Consider the following 25,467-nt stretch of genomic DNA (forward strand, 5'->3'; position numbering starts at 1 on the left):
GGCAGATGTCGACTCATTCACCGAGTGGGCATAGAATGAACCTTTCTCCAGATCTTCTGCTTGATTGTAAACCATGGTGGTCTCCTCCTTGGCTTCATCCTTGACTGGGGTTGCTATCGATTCAAGTGGACTCACCGAGGTGATGTCCTTGCTTTCTCCACAGTTGACTTCCGAGTCGGTTGGTGGAGTGGGTAGTGGTTTGCCTTGGACAGTGTTTGGCTTCACTCCTTCCTCTTCCTCTATCCGCCTCCTGGACTCGATGCCTTCGAACTGGGGTAAACAGAAAACAACAAAAAGCTTATTTACAAAAATCCAAACTAAAATTTTTAAACAAAACCTGAGACGCTCTGCCCATCTATGGGTTCCCTTGCTTCAGCAGTCCCCTTGGTTCACACCAGTAGGGTAAACACTTAATCGACATAGATCATGATGTTGATTCTTCTCCAAGTTGCTATGAGTTGTCTCTCTCTAATACAATCAAAACAAGAAATTGAAAATATTAACAATATTCACAACCCAAGTGTCTTACAGCAAATGTAGGGTAAACGCCATCATCCCCGGCAACGGCGCCATTTGAAAAAGTGCTTGCTTTGTGTCTTTTTCTTCGGTGTGCATTTGTATCATTGTGGACTGCTTAAGTCAAATCATCAAACTGATCCGACCAGCTAATTGTATGCCCTTCTACCTGTGAGAACATGTTAGTGAATCCAGTTGAAACTCAGGTTGATCAACTTGATTTACTCCAACTCGAGAGAGAAGAAAGGAAGAACTCAAGACAAGCGTGCTTTCAAAACCTTAACCCACTAATACTATTAACTAGTATAAGGAAGTAAGGATCGATCCCACAGATATGAGGCGTTTGAAATTTGCATGCTGGACACGAAAAGGGAATGGCTGCGGCCACGCTTCTAGGGGTGGGTTAAGTTAACAACTAGACTGGGAAGATTAAATATATTAAACTGATCAACTCATAAAGCTTAATTAGTCTACTTGCTCAACTGAGCTGAACTTTCCATAAATGGACAAACAGAATAAACGGGGGGTTGTCAGTCTCTTGCAAAATGTACGATAAAGTAAAACCTTTGTAACGACTTCATCTTCTTCGCAAATCAACCCCTTCTAGGAGTGGAATATAGAACCGAAGGCTGAAATGTGCAGAAAACAACCACCAAAAACGCCAACTAACTAAACTAAACTAGAGAGGAACTAAGTGTGTGTGTGTAAAAATAGGAGAACGAAGTGTTGGAGCTCCCAATTTCAGCTCTGGAAGAGAGCCGGAAACTAATGAGTGGCACCGATTGAAGCCCCCCTCCTTCCTCCTTCTGTATTTCCATTTATAGGAAGACATGAGGTCTTGATCCTCAGGGCATTTGTCTTTTGAAAGGTCATCTTTACCCTTGCCCTTGAGGATTTTTTCTTGTGCGACGCATTAGTCTTTCATTTGGTGCTCCGCTGCTTGTCATTTGCTTCACTTGATCCGTTTGTGCAGCGATTTGGCTCCTTCTCCTGATCCACTTGTCCACCCAGTTGATCAACTTAGTTTCTGAAAATGGCGGACTTATACACACACCTGGCTCAAAATTAAGCGTTAGTTTACAGAATTTGATGCAGTTTTACCACGGAACACATGCACGAAACGAGCCTCATCAATCCGGTTGTGTCGAACAACCAACGGATGATTGGTTTATGGACCCGCATCGCGCAACGATACAATGAGGAGGGAGTGAAGCCTAAAGGGGCACCATCTCACAAGGCGCCGGAGCTTCGCAAGCATTTCGAGTGTGTCATGTTCCACCTTGGTAAGTTTCATGGCATATACGAGAACAATTGTCGAATGATGACGAGCGGTATGAGCTACGCCGATGTGCGGGATTTGTCCCTAGCCCAATTCACGAGTACCGTCAGTAGCGTCGGGTTCCAACACTGGGAAGCCTACATGAAACTGAAGGATCATGAAAAAATTCAGGCGGGATTTGAGGCGGCAGCGACGACAGGCTCGAGGAGGACGAAGCTCGTTGGATCCGAGAGTTTGAGCGGCAATGGTCCGACGCCAACCGACTTAACCAAATCGGTTGAGGTAGTTCAACCCACTCCTCGGTGCCCAATGGGAGTGAAAGTGGCGAAGGGGAAGGGGAAGTCTCAGGGTAGCGCCTCCTAGTCGACCGGGGGAGACGCGGAGGGTGATGTGAGAATTGCCGAATACGCTCAGCTGCATAAGTTCTATATGCTGTATCGAGAAGAATCGGATGATCGTGTGAAGACGGACATCTGGAAATCTATCAATCGGATGAAGAAACAGATGGGTCTGCATTCCGATGACGAAGCCGACGCCGACGCCTGACTCGTATCTAGGTTTTCATTTGTAGTTTTTTTTGTTATTTTACTTTTTTCTTTTAAATGTAGGTTTTTTTTCATCTCGTTGTATTCTATTTTCCAATCTTGCAATACAACGACTATTTGCGTATTAATATTTTTTTACATTTAAATTTATTTAATTTGATAACATATTAAAAATACAAGTGCTACAAATTTAAAGCAAAATAACTGATGATGTGGAAATGAATTGGAAATGGGAAGAGGCCATATGGGAGGGCCCTTCTATTGTGGGAAGACCGGCCCTCTAAAAATTGATGATGTGGAAATAATAAAAAAAGAAGGGCCCTATGAAAGGGCTGTTGGTTCTACTGATTACAAGAGATAAAAGCCGGGCGTAATACAACCCAAAAGAAGGAATACAAGAAACGAAACTGAACTGAATTACAATGAAACAAATAAACCGTGAAACGGGCTCGGGCTCAGGCGGGCGGGCGGCGGCGGCGGCGCGCGCGTGTGCGCGCGTGTGGGCTCTTTCACCCATCTTGGTCCACTATAATTATTAAGTAACATAAAGTCACTTAATTTATACACATTAAAAGATGTGTTAATCCTCCAATGTGGGATAATTAACATTAGTTAATTATTCCCTAAGCTCCAACTCCAAGCTTTTAATTGAAAGCTAATTATGCCCAACTTTAATCCACTATTTCTCACTCACCGGAAATCGGATTTGAGAAAGTGAATATACTACATTTATCTACGTAAAATGTAGATCGACGCTATGTCATTTAATTTCACAAAATTAAATGTCTCGTTACATTTATTATTTGGTAAAAATCCATTGACCGGGCATATTTAATACCATGATTTCTACAATCCCCCACATGAGTGGAAATAGCCGAATGCATATGCATGCAGACACAAGCTCAACCCTCGAGAGGTATATAAGCATAAGGATAGGTAGTTGTTTGACTTTGAACCCTCCATAGTCGACACCATCGGATACACAGGCGGCTTAGTAGCGCGATGCTTTGAACTAATCCCCCACGGCGTGCACCGAGACAATGGCGTTAACGCTTAAACACCTCAACCTCATCCGTTCTCACGTTTTGTGTCCATTGCGGTCTTGGACACCACTTTGGATCCATAAGTGCATTTTTTTTATGAAGCGACCACACTTCGCACTTACATAGGTGATTCTTAGTCAAGTACCTTGCCATACTTGGTCTCTTTGAGAATTCCATCTCTTTGAGATCCTTAAGAACCATTAAAGGTCATAGACTTAGCCTTTACCACTAGGCAAGCTCTCCAACACTCTATTGCTCTCTAGGGAATAGATATAGTTGAGTGTTTCTCATGAACTCTCATAGCTTAGTTGTCCTTTTGAACCAAGTTCTTGGGATCTCCAGTCATCATGGTTGGGTTACCACTGTGATAGTTCTTTTAGTTTGTGGATTTCAAACCCATTCCCTCTAGCAACTTATTCATTTGATCATAGTTTAACCCTTTGGTTAGCGGATCCGCTAGATTATCTATTGACTTCACATAGTCAATTGTAATCACCCCTGTTGTGATCAAATGTCTCACGGTGTTATGTCGTCGACGTATATGTCGAGACTTACCGTTATAGAAGCCATTGTTTGCCCTTCCAATAGCTGCTTGGCTATCGCAGTGGATCAGCACTGGTGGCACTGGCTTAGACCAACATGGAATGTCTTCAAGGAAGTTCTTAAGCCACTCGGCTTCCTCACCAGCCTTATCCAAGGCAATGAACTCCGATTCCATTGTTGATCGGGCTATACAGGTCTGTTTTGTGGATTTCTACGATACAGCACCACCCCCAATAGTAAAGACATATCCACTTGTTGAAAGTGAGTCTCTATTATCGGATATCCAATTGGCATCACAGTACCCTTCAAGTACCGGGGGGTATCTCAAGAAGTGTAGCCTAAGATTTTGAGTGTGTTTTAAATATCTCAAAACCCTCACAAGAGCTCTCCAATGCTCTTTGCTTGGATTGCTCGTGTAACGACTTAACTTGTTCACGGCACAAGCAATGTCAGGTCGAGTGCAATTAGTCAAGTACATAATGCACCCGATGACCCGTGCATACTCTACTTGTGCAACGGGCTCGCCTTTATTTTTGTTCAAGTGAACGTCGAGTTCAATTGGAGTCTTAACCGGCGCGCCATCATAGGCTTTGAATTTATTCAATATCTTCTCAACATAATGTGATTGTGTTAAGATGATTCCATCATTCGTTCTTAGAATCTTCATTCCAAGAATTACATCGGCTAGACCCATGTCTTTCATGTCAAAGTTTCTCTTTAACATGGCCTTTGTATCGTTAATTACTTGAGTGTTGCTACCCAAGATTAACATATCATCAACGTAGAGACACACTATAACATGACCGTTATTAGTGCTCTTGATGTAGACACATTTGTCGCACTCGTTGATTTTAAACCCATTTGATAACATCACATTATCAAACTTCAAGTGCCATTGCAATGGCGCTTGTTTCAATCCATATAGGGACTTTACTAGCTTGCATACATTTTTCTCTTGTCCAGGTACTACAAACCCTTCGGGTTGTTCCATATAGATTTCATCTTCTAGTTCACCATTTAGAAACGCGGTCTTTACATCCATTTGATGAATCTCAAGATTGTGCAATGCAGCAATAGCGAGAAGCACTCGTATAGATGTAATCCTTGTTACAGGTGAATAGGTATCGAAGAAGTCATGTCCTTCCTTTTGTTTAAAACCCTTTACTACTAATCGGGCTTTATACTTATCAACTGTTCCATCGGCCTTAAACTTTCTTTTAAGAACCCATTTGCATCCTAAAGGTTTAGCACCTTCGGGCAAATCAACCAACACCCATGTGTGGTTTAGCAAAATTGAATCAATTTCGCTTTGAACAGCTTCTCTCCAATGCAGTCCGTCTGGGCCAGCAAAGGCTACTTTTATCGATGTTGGTTCTTCATCCAACATGAAAGCAATGTAGTCAGGACCAAAAGTTTTTGGTGTTCTGACTCTATTACCACGTCTTAGTACTGTATCTTTTGGATCGGGCCTTGCACGCTTGCGCGATTCAGGTTCCGCATCTGCTGATTTAGAACTAGTGGCTTCTTCTTCCACTTGTTTAGAACTAGTGGCTTCTTCAATTCTTGTCTCGGAATTGGTTGAGACTTTTTCCTTGTCTTTGCAAGGAAATGTATTTTCGAGAAATACAGCATTCCTCGACTCAATTGTTGTTCCTATTGTGATAGTCGATATTTCAGACTTGTGAACAACAAATCGATATGCACTACTGTTAAGTGCATATCCAATGAAGATGCAATCAACCGTCTTAGGTCCGATTGTAACTTCTTTGGGCGGAGGAACCATCACCTTTGCCAAACACCCCCACACTTTGAGGTATTTGTAGGATGGCTTCCTTCCCTTCCACAACTCATAAGGAGTGACATCTTTTCCTTTGAGAGGGATCTTATTCAAGATATAGTTGGCTGTCAAAACAGCTTCCCCCCACATGTTATGTGGTAATCCTGAAGTTAGAAGCAGTGCATTCATCATCTCTTTTAGAGTTCGATTTTTGCGTTCTGCAACACCATTAGATTGTGGTGAATATGGAGCAGTTGTTTGATGAATTATACCACTTGCGTTGCATAACTCCTCAAACGGGGCTACATATTCGCCTCCTCTATCGCTTCGAATCATTTTGATTTTACAACCAAGTTGATTCTCAACTTCGTTCTTATAATTTTTGAACGCTTCTATTGCTTCATCTTTACTTCTTAAAAGATAAATGTAGCAATACCTTGTGCAATCATCTATGAAAGTGATAAAGTACTTTTTACCACCTCTTGTTTGCACCATCTTTAAATCACATACGTCCGTGTGAATTAATTCAAGGGGTTTTGTGCTTCGTTCAACCGAGTGAAACGGCAATTTAGTCATTTTTGCTTCAAGACAAATTTCACATTTATCTTGGGTATCCAATTCATTAGCCTTTAGTAAATCTAAATTCACTAATCTTTTAATAGCTTTTGAATTCACATGTCCCAATCTACAATGCCACAAATTTGAAGACTCAATCAAATAAGAGGAATTAGATGCTTTATTCTTATTAGCCAGTGGCTTTGGAACATGCAGTGTTGCTACACTAAGCTTGAAAAGTCCGTCGGTTACATAACCTTTTCTGAGGGACTTCCCAAACTTATACAATGCAAACCTATCGGATTCAAATACAAGTTTAAAACCCTTATTCACTAGTATTGATCCTGAAACTAGGTTCTTCCGGATGTCCGGAACGTGCAGCGCATCCTTCAAGGTGATTGAGACGCCAGACGTCATCTTTAGGATTACATCACCAACTCCGAGGATTTCAGACGAGGCTTGATTCCCCATGTTTATCTTTCTCCCTTCAACGTTGTTGTAGGTGGAGAACATACTCCTATCTGCACAAACATGTGCAGTAGCGCCGGTATCAATATACCAGCCACCCTTGTTGTTGTTGACAAGGTTGACCTCTGCAGTGACCACAGCAATGAGGTCGTTCTCATCCCAGTCCTTGAATTCCTTCTCAATGACGTGGGCAGCCGGCTTCTTCTTCTTGCTGCGGCAGTCTTTAGCAAAGTGGCCTGGTTTACCACACTTGTAGCCGTCGCCTTCAAACTTCTTTGAAGGCTGCTTTCCCTTCCCTTTGTCGTTTGGACGGTTTGGGCGAGGGCGTTTGTTGGAGGGTCCGCCCCGCTCCAACAGATTGGCTTTGGCCTCATTTGGGGTGAAGCCCTTAGCCTTTTGATCACTTTTGCGCACGTCGGCCTCGATGCGCAACTTCACGATCAAGTCTTCAAGGGTCATCTGCTTTCGCTTGTGCTTGAGATAACTCTTGAAGTCCTTCCAACTTGGAGGGAGCTTGTCAATGATCGTGCACCTTAGGAATATGTCGGGCAAGGTCATCCCTTCAGCCACTAATGAGTGGATGATCATTTGGAGCTCTTGGACTTGCTCCATGACGGGTCGAGAGTCGACCATTTTGTAGTCCATAAACTTGGATGCTACAACTTGTTCCGTCCCTGCAGCATTATCTATGCTATACTTCTTTTCTAGGTTTTCCCACATTTGTTTAGATGTGGTTACATTGGAGTATACATTATAGAGGCTATCATCTAATGCACTTAAAATAAAATTTTTACATAGATAATCCCCTTTTCTACAAGCTTCATAGTCCGCCATGACTTCGAGCCTAGTCTCTTGGTCGCTTGGCGCGGGCGGCTCGTTCTCCGTGAGGAAGTTGGCGACGCCCAATGTTGTCAAGTAGAACAACATCTTCTGGTACCACCGCTTGAAGTCAGATCCTCCAAACTTTGGTGGCTTCTCGGCAGGTGGCATCATTCTTGGTGCCATAGGTGCCGCACTTGGTCCTTGGAATGAACCAATTCTGTTGCCCCCGAAGGAGCCAACAACATGGTTGGGCATAGAGCCCCCACCATTCATGTTGGGCATAGAGCCCGCCATGGTCGTACCAGCCCCGAAGGGACTAGCACCCGCATGAGACCCGAAGGCCCCAGCATTCGTGTGAGACCCGAAGGCCCCAACACCCGTGTGAGACCCGAAGGCCCCAGCACTCGATCCATTAAAGGACCCGAATGAACCACTAAAAGTGGAACCAACCGACCCACTCGAAGTGGATCCACCAGTGAGCCCAAGGGGGTTAACGAACTCCCAAGGGTTTGTTGAGTAAGAAGGATAGCGCCCAAGTCCAAGTCCAAGCCCAAGCCCAAGCCCAAGATCGAGATCGGGATCGGGATCGGGATCGGGATCGGGATCGGGACCGGGCCCGTGAGCACGAGCACGTGCACGAGCACGGGCTCGGGCGGGCGGGCGGCGGCGGCGGCGCGCGCGTGTGCGCGCGTGTGGGCTCTTTCACCCATCTTGGTCCACTATAATTATTAAGTAACATAAAGTCACTTAATTTATACACATTAAAAGATGTGTTAATCCTCCAATGTGGGATAATTAACACTAGTTAATTATTCCCTAAGCTCCAACTCCAAGCTTTTAATTAAAAGCTAATTATGCCCAACTTTAATCCACTATTTCTCACTCACCGGAAATCGGATTTGAGAAAGTGAATATACTACATTTATCTACGTAAAATGTAGATCGACGCTATGTCATTTAATTTCACAAAATTAAATGTCTCGTCACATTTATTATTTGGTCAAAATCCATTGACCGGGCATATTTAATACCATGATTTCTACAAGGGCTCGTCCATTACTAATGCTATAGCGAGACTATTTTTGGTGCAGGGATGAAGTATTTGGCAGTTGTAAAATTTTAGGCTAGAATTTTTTAAAACCATATTTATGACGATCCACTTTTCAAAAAACATATCAAAGTAGATTTTCATTGTCTCTTCTTCTCTTTCTACACTCCAAATCCTAGCTGTGACAATGATAGAGTTTTAGCTATTCAAGCAGCGCTCAAGTAGATTTTGATGCTCGATAGGGTCATGGGCTAGAGTTGCATTGTTTTATACCCTTTTCCAATTAAGTTGTCTTTCAAAATTCATTCAACTGTGAAAATTTGCCATCTTTGTAGATATTTTCACGATATCTTTTTTTGCGATGCGGAAGATTTAGGTGAATTGATGATTATTTCAATTTTTTGCATGTTTGCCGATTTTAAATATCATTTACATTTCATTGCTACAAAATTAGTTTGTGGATTGTTTTGTTTGAGATCTTGACGGTTTCTTTGTAGGATTATTGATTAGTTATGTATGATGGAACTTTATTGTATGCATAATGAAAATATATTTGTTTGCATGATGGAAATAATTGATATATTACATGTTTTCCTCATAATTAGTGTTATACAAAGAAATTGGTAGAATTGACGGTTTGCATCGTTTATATGTTTAAAATAATGGTTGAGGTGATGATCGTATTTTATGCAGTTTTGGCTTGTGTGAAATGTGGAAAGAAGCGGAGAACAATGAAAAAATGAAAAATTCGTGATCGGAATTATTCACCATCATAATGATTCAATAGTTCCATTACCTACTTATAATGTTTCAATTGTTTAGAACTGCATCACAATGATGCAATATTTTCATTATGTATACAATTTTTTCGCTGTGTATAAACTGTATGGATTATCTCAACACATTCTTTGATTAATGTAAAAACACACAATTTAATAATGAAATAATGATCTAGATGTAATGGAAAATTTGAACATTTGATTATGAAAGATTATAAAGTAGAGCAAAATTTCGATATGATATTAATAGAGCCTATTATGGCTGAGAATAAGAAATAATTATGTTAATATAAGAGTCAAAAAGAAACAATAAGTTGATATATATAATTAACCAAATCATAAATAATTTGATACAAGATATTGAGAACTTCTATATAATAAGATTCTAATAAACTATTTAAAATTCTTATGTAGATAAAAATATAATTGTTGACATAAATTATGTAAGAAAGATAGTAAAAAGAGAGACAATAACCTATTTGGAACTTTGATATAGATAGACTAAATATAATTGAGGGAAGCAGAGGAAAAAAATGAGAAAATATATCGATTATTTGAGAAAAGCAGAGAATTTTTTTTTGGAAACGTAGCTAATCAGAGTCAAACTCTGGGCTTGACTACGCCATAGTTACAGTGGCGGACAGAGTTAAGGACAAGGGGGTACGACTATACCACCAAAATGCTGAATAGCCTAATGGTAAAATACTCCTATTTTATAGTGTAAGACCCAAGTTCGAATCTCCTATGTGTATTTTTTTGCTATTTAGTCTTTTATTTTTACTTTCATTTGTTAACTGTTTTGTTTTATTGCTATTAGTCTGTATTTTTGTTTGCATTTATTGACTGTTTAACTTTTACTATTACATATTACTGAATTTAAGCATCTACTATTATTAATAATATCTATCTAATTTACAATTAAACATAAAGTAATATAATTTATTAGTTGATTTTTTCATTTATTTTTTACATAATAAAAGCATGTATAGTTGAATCTAATCTTTATTATTTATAGTTTTCAATTATGTTCATATTTGAAATTCTATAAATTATATGATGCATTTTCTTTTATTTTAAATATTAAAAACTATTTTAAAACTGAAATAAGTTCTCAATTAGAAAAGAACCTCTATTTAAACAGTACTCCGTAGTAAAAATCTTTCAACTAATAACACTTAAATATCATCTATTTTTATATACAATGAAGTGACTTGCTAAAAAAATTAACGACAAAAAAAAAGTTATATCTCCATGCCTATTTAACTATATATCGCACCCCCAATCTCAAGTATATGGATCCGCCACTGCATAGTTATTACTGCTCAGTCAACACACCTCTATGTCATATTCTTTCACTGTAATATATAAATAAGATCAATTTTTTGGGAACAACTCATTTTACATCAGATCCGCCAGTGTTTATCGCATCGATTGCCTTTGGGCATGCTCTTAAACGGATTCGAAATTATCAAGTTTGTAACAAGTGAATCTAATGAAAACAATAAGACTTCTGAAATTTATTAATTTCATGTGTATTCTTATTGTATCGAAAATGGTCATCCTTTCTAGTAGTATTTACTAGCATTTGGACAACTAATTCAGTTTAATTATTACGAATCTTGCTTATCTTTTATTTCTACATTAATAATATGACCCCTTTTGCACGTTGGAATTTGGATTCCACATAGCAGACTTAGGTAATGATAGTAAGGGTAAACCCGTCAATTCCGCCGCGACAGTACAACCAAGCATAGCTAATGTCGACATTTACAGCGATTATACGACGCCGTCACGACCTCCCCAAATACTTTCCTTTTTCTCTCCCCTTCCCACAAAATGGAAGCCATGACCAGAGCAAAAATATAGGGAAACTTAGAGAAATTCATCCCACTCAAAGATACTCGCAATTTTGAACAATTCAATTTTGTATTGTTGTGATCCTAATTTCGAAGAAATGTTGGCGGAATTACTATTTGTGTAGTTCAAAATGTTTTACTTTTAGCTTCTGACGGATTGTGTGCAGGTCATTCAATAGTTTGTCAATTACGAGTAGTACTTAGCTTGATTTGTGGCTAAGAAAAAGGAGGGTTTAGGGTTCGCGAATCATGAGTAGAGCGATGGAGAGTATACAGGATCTAATTGAAGAAGCTAAGCTTCGAACTGTGTGGTGGAGTCTCTGCATATTCGCTGTGTCTTACTTCTTGACGCGTAAGTACTTGAATTTCTTTGCACTTTATTGGTTTTGTGGAGATTGATAAATCCTGAGTTGCGATGACGACACTGCTTCGTTAATTTCGTGATCTTGCATCAGTTTTTCAGTTGCTAAGAAGTTTGTTTTAGTTTCCTATAGCCTTATGTTAGGGTTTGATTTCATTTGATTTCGTTGCATGTTTATGATATATGCTTGTGCTTCGTTGGTAGTTTGAAACTCATGTAAAATAACTTAATCAGTGTTTGTGTTTTTATAAGATTTTGGTTAGATAAATGATAATTTTACTTGGTAAATCATAGTAAATTGTTACTGATCAGTTTTCTGCATATATTGTTACTTGCAGATAGTAGTAAGTCAATGTTAATGAATATTCCCATAGCCATACTCTTGGTCTCTGGACTGAGAATTTTGTTAAATGAGGTTGAATTCCGATGGAAGGTTTGGAACAACAGGACAGCATCGTACTTATCACACTTAGAAAAGAAGCAGCTATCAGTAAATGATTCCCGACTCACTACTCCGCCACCTCCCAAAAAGTGGAAAAGAAAAATAGATTCACCCCCCGTCGAAGCTGCTATTGAGGATTTTGTCAACAAACTTCTACATGATTTTGTCACAGATTTGTGGTATTCAGAAATTACACCTGACAGAGAGGCACCAGAACTAATATATGCTATAGTCATGGATGTTCTGGGAGAAGTATCTGCTAGGATCAAAGAATTGAACCTTGTTGACTTGTTGACAAGGTATTGTCTGTCTTGTATATGTGTACACTGCTAAAGTTGTAAAATGGTCCAAGCTGAATAATATATGATGAGCAAGTAACCCTTCTTCCTGCAATCCTCCAGGGATGTAGTGGACCTGATAGGGGAGCACCTTGATCTCTTCAGAAGGAACCAAGCAGCTATTGGTGCAGATGTTATGGGGACATTGTCTTCTGAGGAAAGGGATGAAAGGTTGAAACATCATCTCCTGGTTTCTAAAGAGCTTCACCCTGCTTTGATATCGCCAGAGAGTGAGTACAAGGTGTAAAAGTGTTTTAATTCTGAAGTATCATTTTCCTTACTAATTTTTTCCTTGTTTCTAGGTAAAAATTTTATAATTTCTAATACTTTATAATTTTAGGTTCTTCAACAGCTCATGGCTGGACTTTTGGCGGTTGTCCTGAGACCAAGGGAAGCTCAATGCCCTTTAGTTCGCTGCATTGCTCGCGAACTCTTAACTTGTTTGGTAGTGCAACCCCTTCTGAATTTCGCAAGTCCCTCGTAAGATTCTATTTCTGTAGATGTTTTACAAAGAAAAAAGTTGGTTTGTTATGCATCCTATCACATGATGCAATGCAGAAAGAGAAGGCTACCTATTTTGATGTTTGTTATGTTAAAACCATATTTTTTTATAGATGATAGCATGTTAACAATAACTAGAAAGCTATAACATTAACTTTCAAATAAATAAATTTGTACAAAACAAGTTTGGCAAAGACAATCACCTGCCTTTTGATTATATTAGACAGAATAAACTGGAATTCATTTTGATATGAGCTGATCATACTTTCCAAACTATAATCCCAAAGAGACAAAGTCTTAAAGCTAGAATTAAGTAATTTTGGATTCTAATGTGTAGAGCTGGAAATCTATTTATTAACACTTAGCTATACATCCATAGGCTGCATGTTAGGACCTTTATTTCTCGAAGCATTTGTATCCAAGTTCTGTAACAAATTAATAGAACCAAGTGTTGTTGCAATTTGAGCAAATGGGAAGGGGTGACAACTACTTACTACATGAAAACAAGCTAGTCATGACTCATTGCGCATATTTGCCATCCATTGCAGACATTAAATTTGGGCTTTAATAAGTACTATGCCCCCCCTACTGAATAAGTGATGGCTTTATTGTTATGCATGTGGAAACTGTTGATTCAATTGAAAATATGGAATTGAAACTTGAACTATCGTGTAGGACTCGGCAAACCTATACATTAGGAACACATAATGTTGACTGAAGCATTAGGAAGCAATAATGTTGATCTAGTTGTAGTACTATGTGACCAACTGTATCGAATACAATGTGAGTGGTCAATGGTGTAACAAGTGATGCTGACCCTGAATGAGTAATTTCTGTTGATACTTAAAAGTAACAAAGGATCAGTTCATTTTTATGTTATTAAACACACATTAGACAGAAATGTGCTATGTTGATATAATAACTCAGTTAGGCTGTCTCTCTTATCTATGTATCAGCAATCCAGTGTTGTTAGGGTCGCGGGGCGCACCGGGTCGATGAGGTGAAAATTTGGGTCGCGGGTCGACGAGTCGACGGGGTCGAGAGACCCACAAATCTAGGCTAATTTTTTTGCCTTTTAATAATAAATAAAATAAATATATTGCTCTAATGTTTATAATATATCAAATAATATAAATGTAGACGCAATTCATGTGAATAGAGATAAAGTGGAAAATAGAAATGATCAAAATATCAAAACAGTTCAAAAGTCATAACACAATAAATAATTGAAACCATTGTCTGAAAATATCAAAACAAAGGAATATATGAAGGGTGGCAGCAAAAGATCTTTGAATTGTTTATTTGTTTAGGAGTGAAGAGGCCGAATTCTAAAGTGTAGAAAGTAGGTTTGAAAAGTTTGATGTGGTGCATGCATATATATAGAGAATCATGATTGAGATAGTCAGAAAACATGTGAGAGATTTGAGGAAATCAGAGATAGCATGTGTTTAGGGCGACCCAGGCGACCCACTCGACCCAGGCGACCCAACGGCGACCCTGTATCTCGATCACCCACCCATGTTGGGGCGGTGATGGTCTCGACCCAAGCGACCCGGGCGACCCGAGCGACCCGAACGACATTTTGACAACACTGCAGCAATCTGCTCAAGCAATTAATTAACTTACTCAAGAAATATAGTGCAGATTTCAATTTATTGATTTGTTAAATTTGGATGAAAATTTTAGGTTACTCTAAAACTTTGATCTTGCTGTATGGGTTTATTCCTATATTGTATGTTATTATAATTTATGTTTGGAGAGTCCCTGTTTAGTTATTCATTCTCATTCATGCATTGGTCTGTTTATTTCATCTTCTTAAGTAGATTTTAAAATTGCGACTTCCTTGTGCACTTGCCCCATAGGCATCTAACGATTTAAACATTCCCCTCCTCAGGTATATTAATGAGTTGATTGAATATATTATTCTTGCCTACAAAAATGAGGGGTTCAGTGGGTCCTCCAGCGACCAATCACCTAATGCAGGGGGTCATAACCCTGACCACCAAGTTTCGAGAGAACGTGGTCAAAGCAGTGATTCTAATTTGAGAAAAAGATCGTCTCTGGACAATCAAGAGGCTAGTTTATCATTGGCTCGATTGGATCATGACAAGGTACTAGAGTCAGGTAGCTCAGGCAATCCGTTATCTAGTATGACCGAGAGTGAACCAACTCATATACGACATGGTGAGTGGGCTAAACAGTTTGAGGCTGCAACTCAGAGAAGAACAGAAGTTCTTATGCCTGAAAATCTTGAAAACATGTGGACTATTGGAAGAAACTACAAAAAGAAAATCCAGAAAAAGGCTGCTCGAGGTGTTCAGGCTTCAGGAGATCCAGATTCAGTTAGTGACCCGTCACCTACACAGGATTTGGTGACTGAAGTTTCCAAACAGAAGCCTGGACAATATCCTCGAATAGAGGACAAAGTTTCCATGCAGCTACCTCCCAGGCCCCTGCAGGAATCGCAGTCCAATAGCCTGAATGTTGATGCTTTAAGCACTTACCAAGAACATAATATGGAGGTGGTTCCAAAAGGAAGATCTTCAGTTTATGAACTGGATAGCCCTGCTGTTATTTCTTATGAAAACAGAAATAAGCTTAAAAGATCAAACAGCACCTCTGCCTTGACAGTTCAGTTAAACCGGGAAGATACGTATACAAGTGAAGGCAGTACACCTATCATTAATGAGTTCTACAGTGCAGATGGTAATAAACTTAATGTACATAACCTGATGAGCAAATCGGATATTGTGTTACGTCATGAAGGAGTGCATGCTTCAAAGCTTAGATGTCGGGTATGACAGTGAATTATTTATGTGTTGCGCAACTTTACCGTTATATATTGAAAAAGAAAATATTATTCATGAAAACTAGCTTTACAGTATTAACTTTTCTGGAAATGAAGTTTTCATTTCGTATGCCTGCAACTCTTCTAACTGTGGTACTGTTTAATTTGTTATGTTAAAGAGTCGGCATCTAACTAATATATGTAAATAATTGTCACTTGTGGCTTCTCCATAGTGGAATTGCATTAATTGTTATGTGTTACACTTACACCGTTAGCTGTTTTAGGGGCCAAGGCCAGAGCTTGTCAGAGCATTTGTAGACCACCTTTATTTATTGTTGCCTGGGGATAGTCTATGCATTGGTTGATGAGAGATCCTTGATGCTGCAGGTTATTGGAGCATACTTTGAGAAACTTGGCTCGACATCTTTTGCAGTTTACTCAATCGCTGTTACAGATGCTAATGGAACCACTTGGTTTGTAAAAAGGAGGTACATCTACGCGCACAAGCGGTTTTTGTCTGTTTTGTTAAATTTGATGTTACAATTTGGATTCTGACAGTATATGGGCAGAAAAATATTGCATAAAAACTAAAAATGAATTAAAAAACACTAACAGAGAGGCCAGCACCTAATATGGTGCTCAATGAATTGTAGCTCAGCGCTTGTAACTGCACTGGCTTCATCACCATGTGAAAGTTCTTGGATTGGTCATTTAGTCCATAGTTAATTCCTCTGCTGGGGTACTTTATATACAGGTATCGGAACTTTGAGAGATTGCATAGGCATCTTAAGGATATTGCCAATTATACATTACATTTGCCTCCCAAAAGGATATTCTCTTCAAGTACAGAGGATGCTTTTGTCCACCAACGCTGTATTCAGCTAGACAAGTACCTTCAAGTATGATTATATTAGTCCTTCTGGTACAGAGACAATGTTCTTGCTTTCTCTACTGATGTTCTGTCTTTTATAGGATCTCTTATCAATTGCTAATGTAGCAGAGCAACACGAAGTGTGGGATTTTCTTAGTGCCTCCTCCAAGGTATGCGTATAGTTATCTGTTAAAAGCATATACATTTAGTATGGCTTCTTAACTAATTATAGTTTTTTCATCAATGAAGAATTACTCTTTTGGGAAATCTACGTCTGTGATGAGATCTCTGGCAGGTATGTGCCTTCTCTTTGTTGGATCCTTTTCAGGTATTCACTTGTCTATGAAAGTCCAATTAGTCTATCTGTATGCTTCTATGATGCTTCATTAGATTCCTTAACAATAATAGCTTGTTCCCTCACTGTCATCCTTTGTTGTTATAAACTGGCTAAAGAGTTTCATTTTCAACTACATTGTTTACAAATACTCGTATCTAACCTAATAGTCAGTTAGTTCTGTCATACCAGGTTTGGATTGTCATGGAGTCTTAGATAAACTAGATGCTTTGAAGAGTGCATTGTTAGTCAAAAGTTAGGCTTTCACATTTTCCGTTAGGAAATAAACACAAATAGCACAAATATAAACGAAATATTGTTTTCCCAATTTAATACGATGTTTATCTACATATGTCTAAGGGTGATGCTAAGCCACACATTTCACTATATAATTTTCGGATACAAGTTACAATGAGAGAGGATATATTTAGGTAACCCTATTCCTATCCCTATAGGAATTGGGCTGGACCTAAATGTAAACAGTACAAATGCCTAAACCGTTGCTGTGGTCGTGGATGATCAGCTTCTTTACAGGCTCTGTACTCAACATTTTCATGGGACCTGACCTTGTTTTCAATATTCCTTTTAAACACTTCATTTCAAAATTTATTTACAAGATATTCTTATCAAAACAGTTAATGTGGATGATGCTGTGGATGATATATTACGTCAATTCAAAGGGGTTTCTGATGGCCTTATGATGAAAGTATCTGGCTCACCCTCATCTTTAGCGGGAGAAGGTTCTTCTGTTACAAGCAAAAACTTGCTATATAATGCTGATGATATGAATAAATTGGCCATCAGGCCTAGTATGTCAGAGTCAACTAACAGTTTCTCAGACAACGAAGAAAGTGAGAAAGATCTAAACCTTGGGGATCGGGATGTTGAAGCTGCAAGTCGAAATAGAGGGTGGCATTCAGACCACGAGTCAACCTCAGAGGGGTTACCACAGAAGGTTGTTAAACACAATGCAGTGGTAACATCCATTCCACAAGATACTCTAACTGCGGTGGTAACATCCATTCCACAAGATTATATGCGAAATGTGAGGTTGAAATCTGAATCAAACTCTGATAGATATCTGGAGTCTAATGTAGTGGTAACATCCATTCCACAAGATGCTCTAACTGCGGTGCCCCCAGAGGTACTTCCCATATCCTTCTGTTAATATTTGTTTATTGGTCATCACCCTTCTCCTCATGATCTTGTGTTGTTTCTACTGTAATATTCAGACCACATTCAAACTGATTTTACTAGAAATGTTAGTATCGTAAAATATTATTAATGCACCACCCTCTCAATATCTTGTTACTCTTTATTTACTCCAGGGGCTGGAGATACATAAGGGACTATGCTATTGTTATATATGAGTCTGTTAGGAAATCTATATCAATGTTTCATGGTCTGATTGACATAAAATGTTACTTTCAGTGGACGCCACCAAATTTAAGCGTTCCGGTTCTGAATTTAGTTGATAATGTATTTCAACTCAAAAGAAGGGGCTGGCTGAGGTGATATTTCTTTTAACATACATTGATTGCGTGTCAATTTGCGTTAGCACTAAGTGTATATATATTCTATGATGCATGCTGTGCATATACCTGTTTGGCACATTAACTTCAGAACCTGCATGAAGTAACTCTCAGCATATCTATATAATTTCTACTGAAAATGTTGATATGCTGATTTTCACACAAACTTACTCAAAAAAGAGATAATGGTAAAAAGTAGACTAAAGTACATTTTTGGTCCTATATATATGGCCAATTTAATAATTTGGTCCAGAACATTTACTTTTTTATTTTTGAATCTCAAATAAATGAAAACGGTCCGGAATTGGTCCTTTTTGGACAGTGCCGTCACAAAATTAACGGTTAACGCTAATTAACGCGCTAATTAACTAATTTTTTTACCTAGTTAGAATACTAATTCATAATTAATTAAAGACTAAAGTCCATTTTAGTCCTAAACATATGACCATTTTACAAATTAGGGTTGAGCCGCCACCTTCTTCGCCCTACTGTCTCCGACTATATTTAAAAGACTTTTAGCACCTTCGAGGGTAGATTGTGCGATAAGCTCTCACCCGCTTCCGTCTCCCTCGACGCGCCAATTCGGTCCAATTCGGTCAACATCTCCTCCTTCCTCCACTCCATTCACCGATTGATCACCGCTGTCCGCAATTGGGCACCCTTGGCCGCCCACAAGCTTGTCGCTGCCCGCGCCGAGGAGTTAGGTGCAGTAGACAATGCTGTGCTTAGAGGACATGTTCCGAGCCTCGCTTGAGAGTGGTGGTGGCGGCAGTGGATCGATTGACTATACCCGTCGTCACCCCGATTACCCCGATGATGATGCCTCCTTCGAGGAGGACGACAACGAGGATGCATACATCCCCGTAGCGGAGCTAGGGACGAAATGCAACTTCATAATTGATGCGCTCCCGCTGGGTACGGTCGGCGATTTGCCCGTCATCGCGAAGCGGATGGTGGCCGCGGCAGGGTACGAGAAGGAATGCTGCATGGTGTACGGCGCGTGCTGCCGAGAATATCTGGCATCGAGCATCGATAAGGTGCGGAATGTAGTGGAGCCAAGCTGGAAGATGAAATTGAGAGATGGATCAAAAGCCATCAATGTTACTCTTCGCGTCCTTCTCCCAAGCGAGCGCCGCCTCTGCGATTGCGTTTCCTCTGGGGTAGGATTTATGGTAGTAATTGGCCATCCCTCCAGTAGATTGGTTGGATGGCTTCGAGGGAACAGGTGGTGGTGGTGGAGGATCCGTACACGGCTGTGATGGTGGGAGCGGAGCCATGAGGATGGACGTTTCCGGCGGGGAGATGAGGAATAGTATGGTGGCTGAGACAGCCGGGCGAAGAAGAAGGTGGCGGCTGAACTGTAATTTCTTGTTTTTTTTAAAAAAAATTTCCTGGACCAAATTCGTAAAATGGTCATATGTTTAGTACCAAAAATGGATTTTAGTCTTTAATTAATTATGGATTAGTATACTAATTAGGTAAAAAAATTAGTTAATTATTGTTGCCCGTCAGTTTTGTGACGACGCCATCCAACAAGGACCATTTTCGTTTGTTCAGGATTCAAAAATTAAAAAAGTAAAGTTATGGACCAAATTCGTGAAGTGGCTATATGTTCAGGACCAAAAGTGGATTCTACTCTAAAAAGTAAAATATAATAAAGAGAAATAAAATACTCCCTCCGTCCGACTCTAAGTGGAGCATTTATAATTCGGCACGAGATTTTATGTAGTTGTTTTGTGTGTAAAGTGGAAAGAATAAAGTAAGAGAGGGAAAAAGTAAAGAGAGTGATGCTTCTATATTTTGAAATGTGTCATTTAGAGTGGGACATCCCCAAAGAAATGCAACTGAAGTACTTACAGTTGGCGGAGCTGGCATCAGTGATCTTTTTTTACATTTACTCGTTTTTGAAATTATGCAATCAACTGATGTATCTGACTTTTACTTGTAAAAAACATGCTATTGTGAAGCTGATAATCTAATCCACAAGCCATATATTTTTGCTTCTTCTCTGATTGTAGGAGACAGGTATTTTGGATATCAAAACAAATACTGCAGTTAGTCATGGAAGATGCCATTGACGACTGGCTTTTAAGGAAAATCCAGTGGCTCCGTAGAGGGGATGTTGTTGCACAAGGGATTCGATGGGTCCAGGATGTAAGTTATTATTTTAATATATGATTCTGTTTTCCTGATGTTGATTGTTGAGTAGTTTCTACTTGGCAAGACTCGCTTAGCATTTGTGTTCTGATTTCTACCAGTCCACTTAGTAGCGTGAGAGAAGCTCGCTTTTCTATGTCAATCTGATGATGTTATACACTTGAGCTTCCAGCCACTTTCCAGTTGAACAAATTAATGAATTGGAGGACTGCAGCTTTTACATTATTGATATTGATATTATATTTTTCTTAACAATAGGATTAATATTCCCAAATACTGAGTAGTCTTTTTTTAGGTTATATCAGCAAAAAACTGCTGGTTTTTATGTAACTCAACTTTTCTTCAATATTTTGATTCTGTTGCTCTGTTTTTCCTGCTCTGAGAAGAACCTTTATCATTTTCTCACTAGATTCTCTGGCCGGAAGGCACATTCTTCCTAAGATTGCGTGCTCAACAAAATAATTTGGAAACTACTCAAAAATCTCAGCAAACTACAAAACAAGCAGGTGGCATGAGAGCTACTCAATCAGGGTCTTTTGAGCAACATCTGGAAGCTGCCCGCAGAGCTAGCTTTGTGAAAAAGACGTTATTCAGTAAGTATCTTGGTTATTTCCTCTATTTTTTTGACATATGTTTTTCTGTAGTATTATTGTATACTACAAATGTAGTTGTCTAAGTTAGGAATGTAGTAGTAAGCTGGTGCTAATTTAGCCAATAAGTTGGACAGATAATTCTGCTATACAACCCTTACTGTAGCAGTGCTTTGCCTCAATCTTCCTTGTGTTTATAGATTCCCTGGTTGGTCCCATATATTTTCCCACATGTACTCACATTTTTGTGTTGAGATCCATTACTTCTATTCATCTTTGTTGCATTACTCTGTGTATATATCTCATTTTGCGGCTGGTTTCTCTAGTGTGCATCTACTTAGACTCTGTTTTTTCAATATCTTTTCCTTGTTATTAAAACACTTGGAGATGATGTTACAAGATGAATTCTCTGGTTATGGGCTTTGTCTGGAAGCTTGCTATGCATGTAACCATTCCTGTGACAGCATGATAATATTATCCAGACTTTCATTTTGATTGACTTTCCTTGTCGTGTGAATATTGCGAATATCATCTCATTCCCTTCCTCCTGGCAGATGGTGCTCCAACCACTTTAGTCAGTTTGATCGGACATAAACAGTACAAACGGTGCACTAAAGATCTCTACTATTTTCTTCAGGTATATCACTCATCCTCTCTTTCCTACATGACCTGTATGCTTGTCTATGAAAGTATGTGTACATGTGTGTGTTTGTATACTGTTATTTCGTCTGGCATTAAATCTCGTTGCTTCAATCACTTGCAGTCCACAGTTTGTCTGAAGCAACTCGGCTATGGAATACTCGAACTTGTTCTAATATCAATTTTCCCCGAACTGGAGGAGCTTGTTTTGGATATCCACGAAAAATCGCGATCTCAACCAGTATAGAAGAAATTCAAAAAAATCTTTTTTTAGTCCTAACTCAATCATGAAAGATGGTTAAGCCTCTATCATCAATTCAGGGGTGACGCAGACTTTTTGTGGATCAGTTCCAATTTTGTTGTACAAAATGTAAAATAGCCTATGTACAGCTATCTATTTTTGTGTATATGTGACTATTTGATCCTTCAGCAGTTAGAAATTTCTCTGAGAAAAGTTAGAAAATGAAAAGGAACGAAAATCATCGGATTTATCCTCTAGCACAATTGTTTACTTGACATTCAAAGAGACAAGAAATTTAAGATCGCCTAGTGGGTTCTTACGTTTTCTTTCAATCGAGATGGTATGTACGGGATTCGTTACTCCCTCTGTTCCAAAAAAATGACATTTCTAGCGACACAAGAATTAATGCATAATTGGTAGAGTAGGAGAAATGGGCGGAAGAGTAATTAAAATAATGTTAGTAGATAGTGAGATCCATATTATTGTTAGTGTTTAATGGTTGGCCCTAGAGGTATAAATTTTAAATAAGTTGATACATATGGATAGTGAGTTTGGGAGAAATTTCTACAAATGGAGAGATACTCCTTCCATCCTAAAGTAGTTGAGTCGTACTCCTTTTCCTTTTGATTTGTTCCAAGGTAGTTGTCTTTTTCTTTTTTGTTAAAAACTTTATTCCCTATCTTTCTTTCCTCTCTCTTTATTTTTCTTAGTGTATTCCCTTTCTTAAATTACTCTCTTCACTCTAACATTTTCTTAAATTACTCTCTTCACTCTAACATTTACCAAATTAATTTCTTAAATCTTGTGCCCAAAAGAATGGCCAACTATCTAGGGATGGAAGGAGTAGTTTTATAGGACGGAGAGAGTATTTAGTTTAATTTTGTCATAGTCGTTTCGTAGTAGAATATTCTAAACCCTTTTTTAAGTTAGTTTTGTTTATAGGCGTATAGGTACCTATTTTCATGTTTTGTTATTCAATCACTGGTTTAATCAATCACCCTTTGATCAGAGGCAGACTCACATGGACTATATAATATTCATTCAGTAAAAGATTTGTTGTGGACAACGTTCACCTTAAGGTAACACGATCAGTTTTGAACAAAGGAAATACAATACTCCCTGAAAGTGCGCTCTCTACACCATTCTTCTACTCTTTTTTTGTCCTTTTTGTGTTTTCGTCGTCTTGAAGTTGCTCAAGTCAAATGGTCAAACTGATCCGGCTAGTTTAATGTATGCCATCTCCATTTGAAATTCGGATTGGTCAGCTTGGTTCAAGTTCAACTTGAGTGAGAGTTCGAGAAGCCTTCAAAACCTTAACCCACTAATACTATTAACTAGTATAGGGAAGTAAGGATTAATCCCACAGAGAAGAGGCGTTTGAGATTTGCATGCTGGACACGAAAAAGGAATGACTTTTACCACACTTCTAGGGGTGGGTTAAGTTAACTACTGGACTGGAGAGATTAAATCTACCAAACTAATCAACTCATAAAAGCTTAACTAGTCAACTTGATCAACTCAACTGAACTTTCCATAAATAGACAAACAGGATAAACGGGAGACTGTCAGTCCCCCGCAAAGTGTACGATAAAGCAAAAATTTTTTAACGACTTCATCATCTTCACAAAATCATTATGGAAAACAGAGCAAAGAACAGATCCGAGAAAAACTATAGAAGAGGAACATCAAACAATTCCCAAAATTAAATCTACTCTGAAAATTTAAGTTGCAGCTACGTAAACACAAAACTAATTCATACTCATTCAGGAGCGAAAGAGAAACTGCTAGATCTAAACACCCTAAGAACGTTCAAGCGTAAACATAAGATCTGACTAAATCAAAACACCACAAAACATGCTGAGTTAAGATGAGCGACATAAAACAGAAATCAAGACAGATCGGAAGTATCATGCATGAGACAAAACATATCAGCCGGAAATGAAAACATAACTTCAAATCTACTAAATCAAAGCATCAAAAGTCGATAACATCCAAAAGTGAACTGAAAAACTAACAAGGAAAGCAGGAAATTATTTCATCGCTTCTTCTCGAAGCGGAATAACAGAACCGAAAGCTAAAAAGTGCGGAAACCAACACCAAAACGCCAACCAAACTAAACTAAATTAGAATAGGACCAAGTGTGTGTGCGAAAATAGGAAGATGGAGTGTTTGGAGCTCCCAATTCCAGCTCAGGAAGAGAGCTGAAAACTAATGAGTGATACCGACGGAAGCTCCATCCTTCCTCCTTCTCTATCTCCACTTATAGGAAGGCGTGAGGTCTTGATCCTTAGGGCATTTGTTCTTTGAAAGGTCATCTTGACCCTTTTCCCTTGAGGATTTTTCTTGTGCGACGCATTAGTCTTCTCATCGGGTGCTCTGCTGCGTGTCATTTGCTTTAGCTTGATCCGTTTGTGTAGCAATTTGGCTCCTTCTCCTGATCCATTCGTCCGCCCAGTTGATCAGCTCAGTATCTGAAAACGGCGGACTTATGCACACACCTGGCTCAAAATTAGACGTTAGTTAACAGAATTTGATGAAGTTTTACTATAGAACACATGCATGAAACGAGCCTAATCAAATTGCTCACACTTAACCCGTACTTGTCCTCAAGTATGAAAGAAAAGAAAAAGAAAAAAAATGCTAGTTTCAAAGCATGGTTCTTATTCAAAACAACATGAAACAAACGCGACTACAAAAAAAGATCTAGAAAATGAAAACACATAAACTAAACACATTGCCATGTAACAAGACAGAAAAGACATAACTGGGTTATGTTGTTTGGCAATTGTCCCCACAAGCTTAAGGTCAATCCAATCGTCTACAGTCTCAGAATCCTTTCCCTCCCCTCTTCTACCTGATCATGCTTGTCCGTTTGTCAAGATAGCTTCTATCTTCCAATTGTTGGATTCACTCAGTCACTCAACCCTCACAAGAATTGTTAGGACTATTCACTCATTCATTTTGCCATATCATTGATGCTAGAGTTCTATTGTCAGAAGCTAACTCCTTAAGGTCTTTATTTAGGTTGTAACGAGGCAGGGTTTGTGGTGTATAAAGGGGAGAGTCCTATGGGTACTAAGTTCATAATGTGTGTAGAAATATGAAGGACATGTGAACGTAGGGAAAAAACTGAGACAACCTCCCTTCATACAATCTGAAACTTTTACCCTTGGGATGCCCTTGGCTATTTTGGCCTTATCTAGCTGTTTCTTAGGGTCAGGTTACATAATTTCCTGCCCTTCTATTTTCTATTTTTTTGTGGGTCAGATACATTCCTCCTGCCCATTCTCTAATTTCCTTTTTCTTTCTATCTTTCTTTTCTCTTTCCTCTTTTTTCTAGGTCAGGTTACAAGGTTTCCTGCCCTTTTTCTTTCTATATATTTTTTTACTCCCCTGTTTCACAGCCTATCTCTTACCCCTTGTTCACATGACATGAAAGCTA

At 38.9% G+C, this 25,467-nt stretch overlaps 2 protein-coding genes across 3 annotated transcripts; both read left to right on the plus strand.

The window, feature by feature from the left end:
* Positions 1 to 1,627: 1,627 nt before the first annotated feature.
* Positions 1,628 to 2,158, plus strand: LOC121808950 (glutathione S-transferase T3-like). Its single transcript, XM_042209506.1, has one exon. It carries the CDS (start codon positions 1,628 to 1,630, stop codon positions 2,156 to 2,158), a length of 531 nt encoding a protein of 176 aa, XP_042065440.1.
* A 9,015-nt stretch (positions 2,159 to 11,173) lies between these two features.
* On the plus strand, positions 11,174 to 22,273 carry LOC121808235. 2 transcript variants are annotated; one of them, XM_042208623.1, is made up of 15 exons: positions 11,174 to 11,583; positions 11,931 to 12,333; positions 12,436 to 12,613; positions 12,713 to 12,852; positions 14,768 to 15,668; positions 16,049 to 16,149; positions 16,416 to 16,560; positions 16,634 to 16,702; positions 16,782 to 16,860; positions 17,502 to 18,010; positions 18,298 to 18,377; positions 20,417 to 20,552; positions 20,965 to 21,148; positions 21,700 to 21,782; positions 21,909 to 22,273. In XM_042208623.1, exons 1-15 carry the CDS (start codon positions 11,481 to 11,483, stop codon positions 22,029 to 22,031), a joined length of 3,234 nt encoding a protein of 1,077 aa, XP_042064557.1. In that variant the 5' UTR covers positions 11,174 to 11,480; the 3' UTR covers positions 22,032 to 22,273. The 2 variants fall into 2 exon arrangements, with proteins under 2 accessions (XP_042064557.1, XP_042064558.1); XM_042208624.1 differs by having other exon boundaries at positions 16,782 to 16,827.
* The last annotated feature ends 3,194 nt before the right edge of the window (positions 22,274 to 25,467 follow it).

This window comes from Salvia splendens, chromosome 6, assembly GCF_004379255.2.
Source record: "Salvia splendens isolate huo1 chromosome 6, SspV2, whole genome shotgun sequence".
Lineage (NCBI taxonomy): Eukaryota > Viridiplantae > Streptophyta > Magnoliopsida > Lamiales > Lamiaceae > Salvia > Salvia splendens.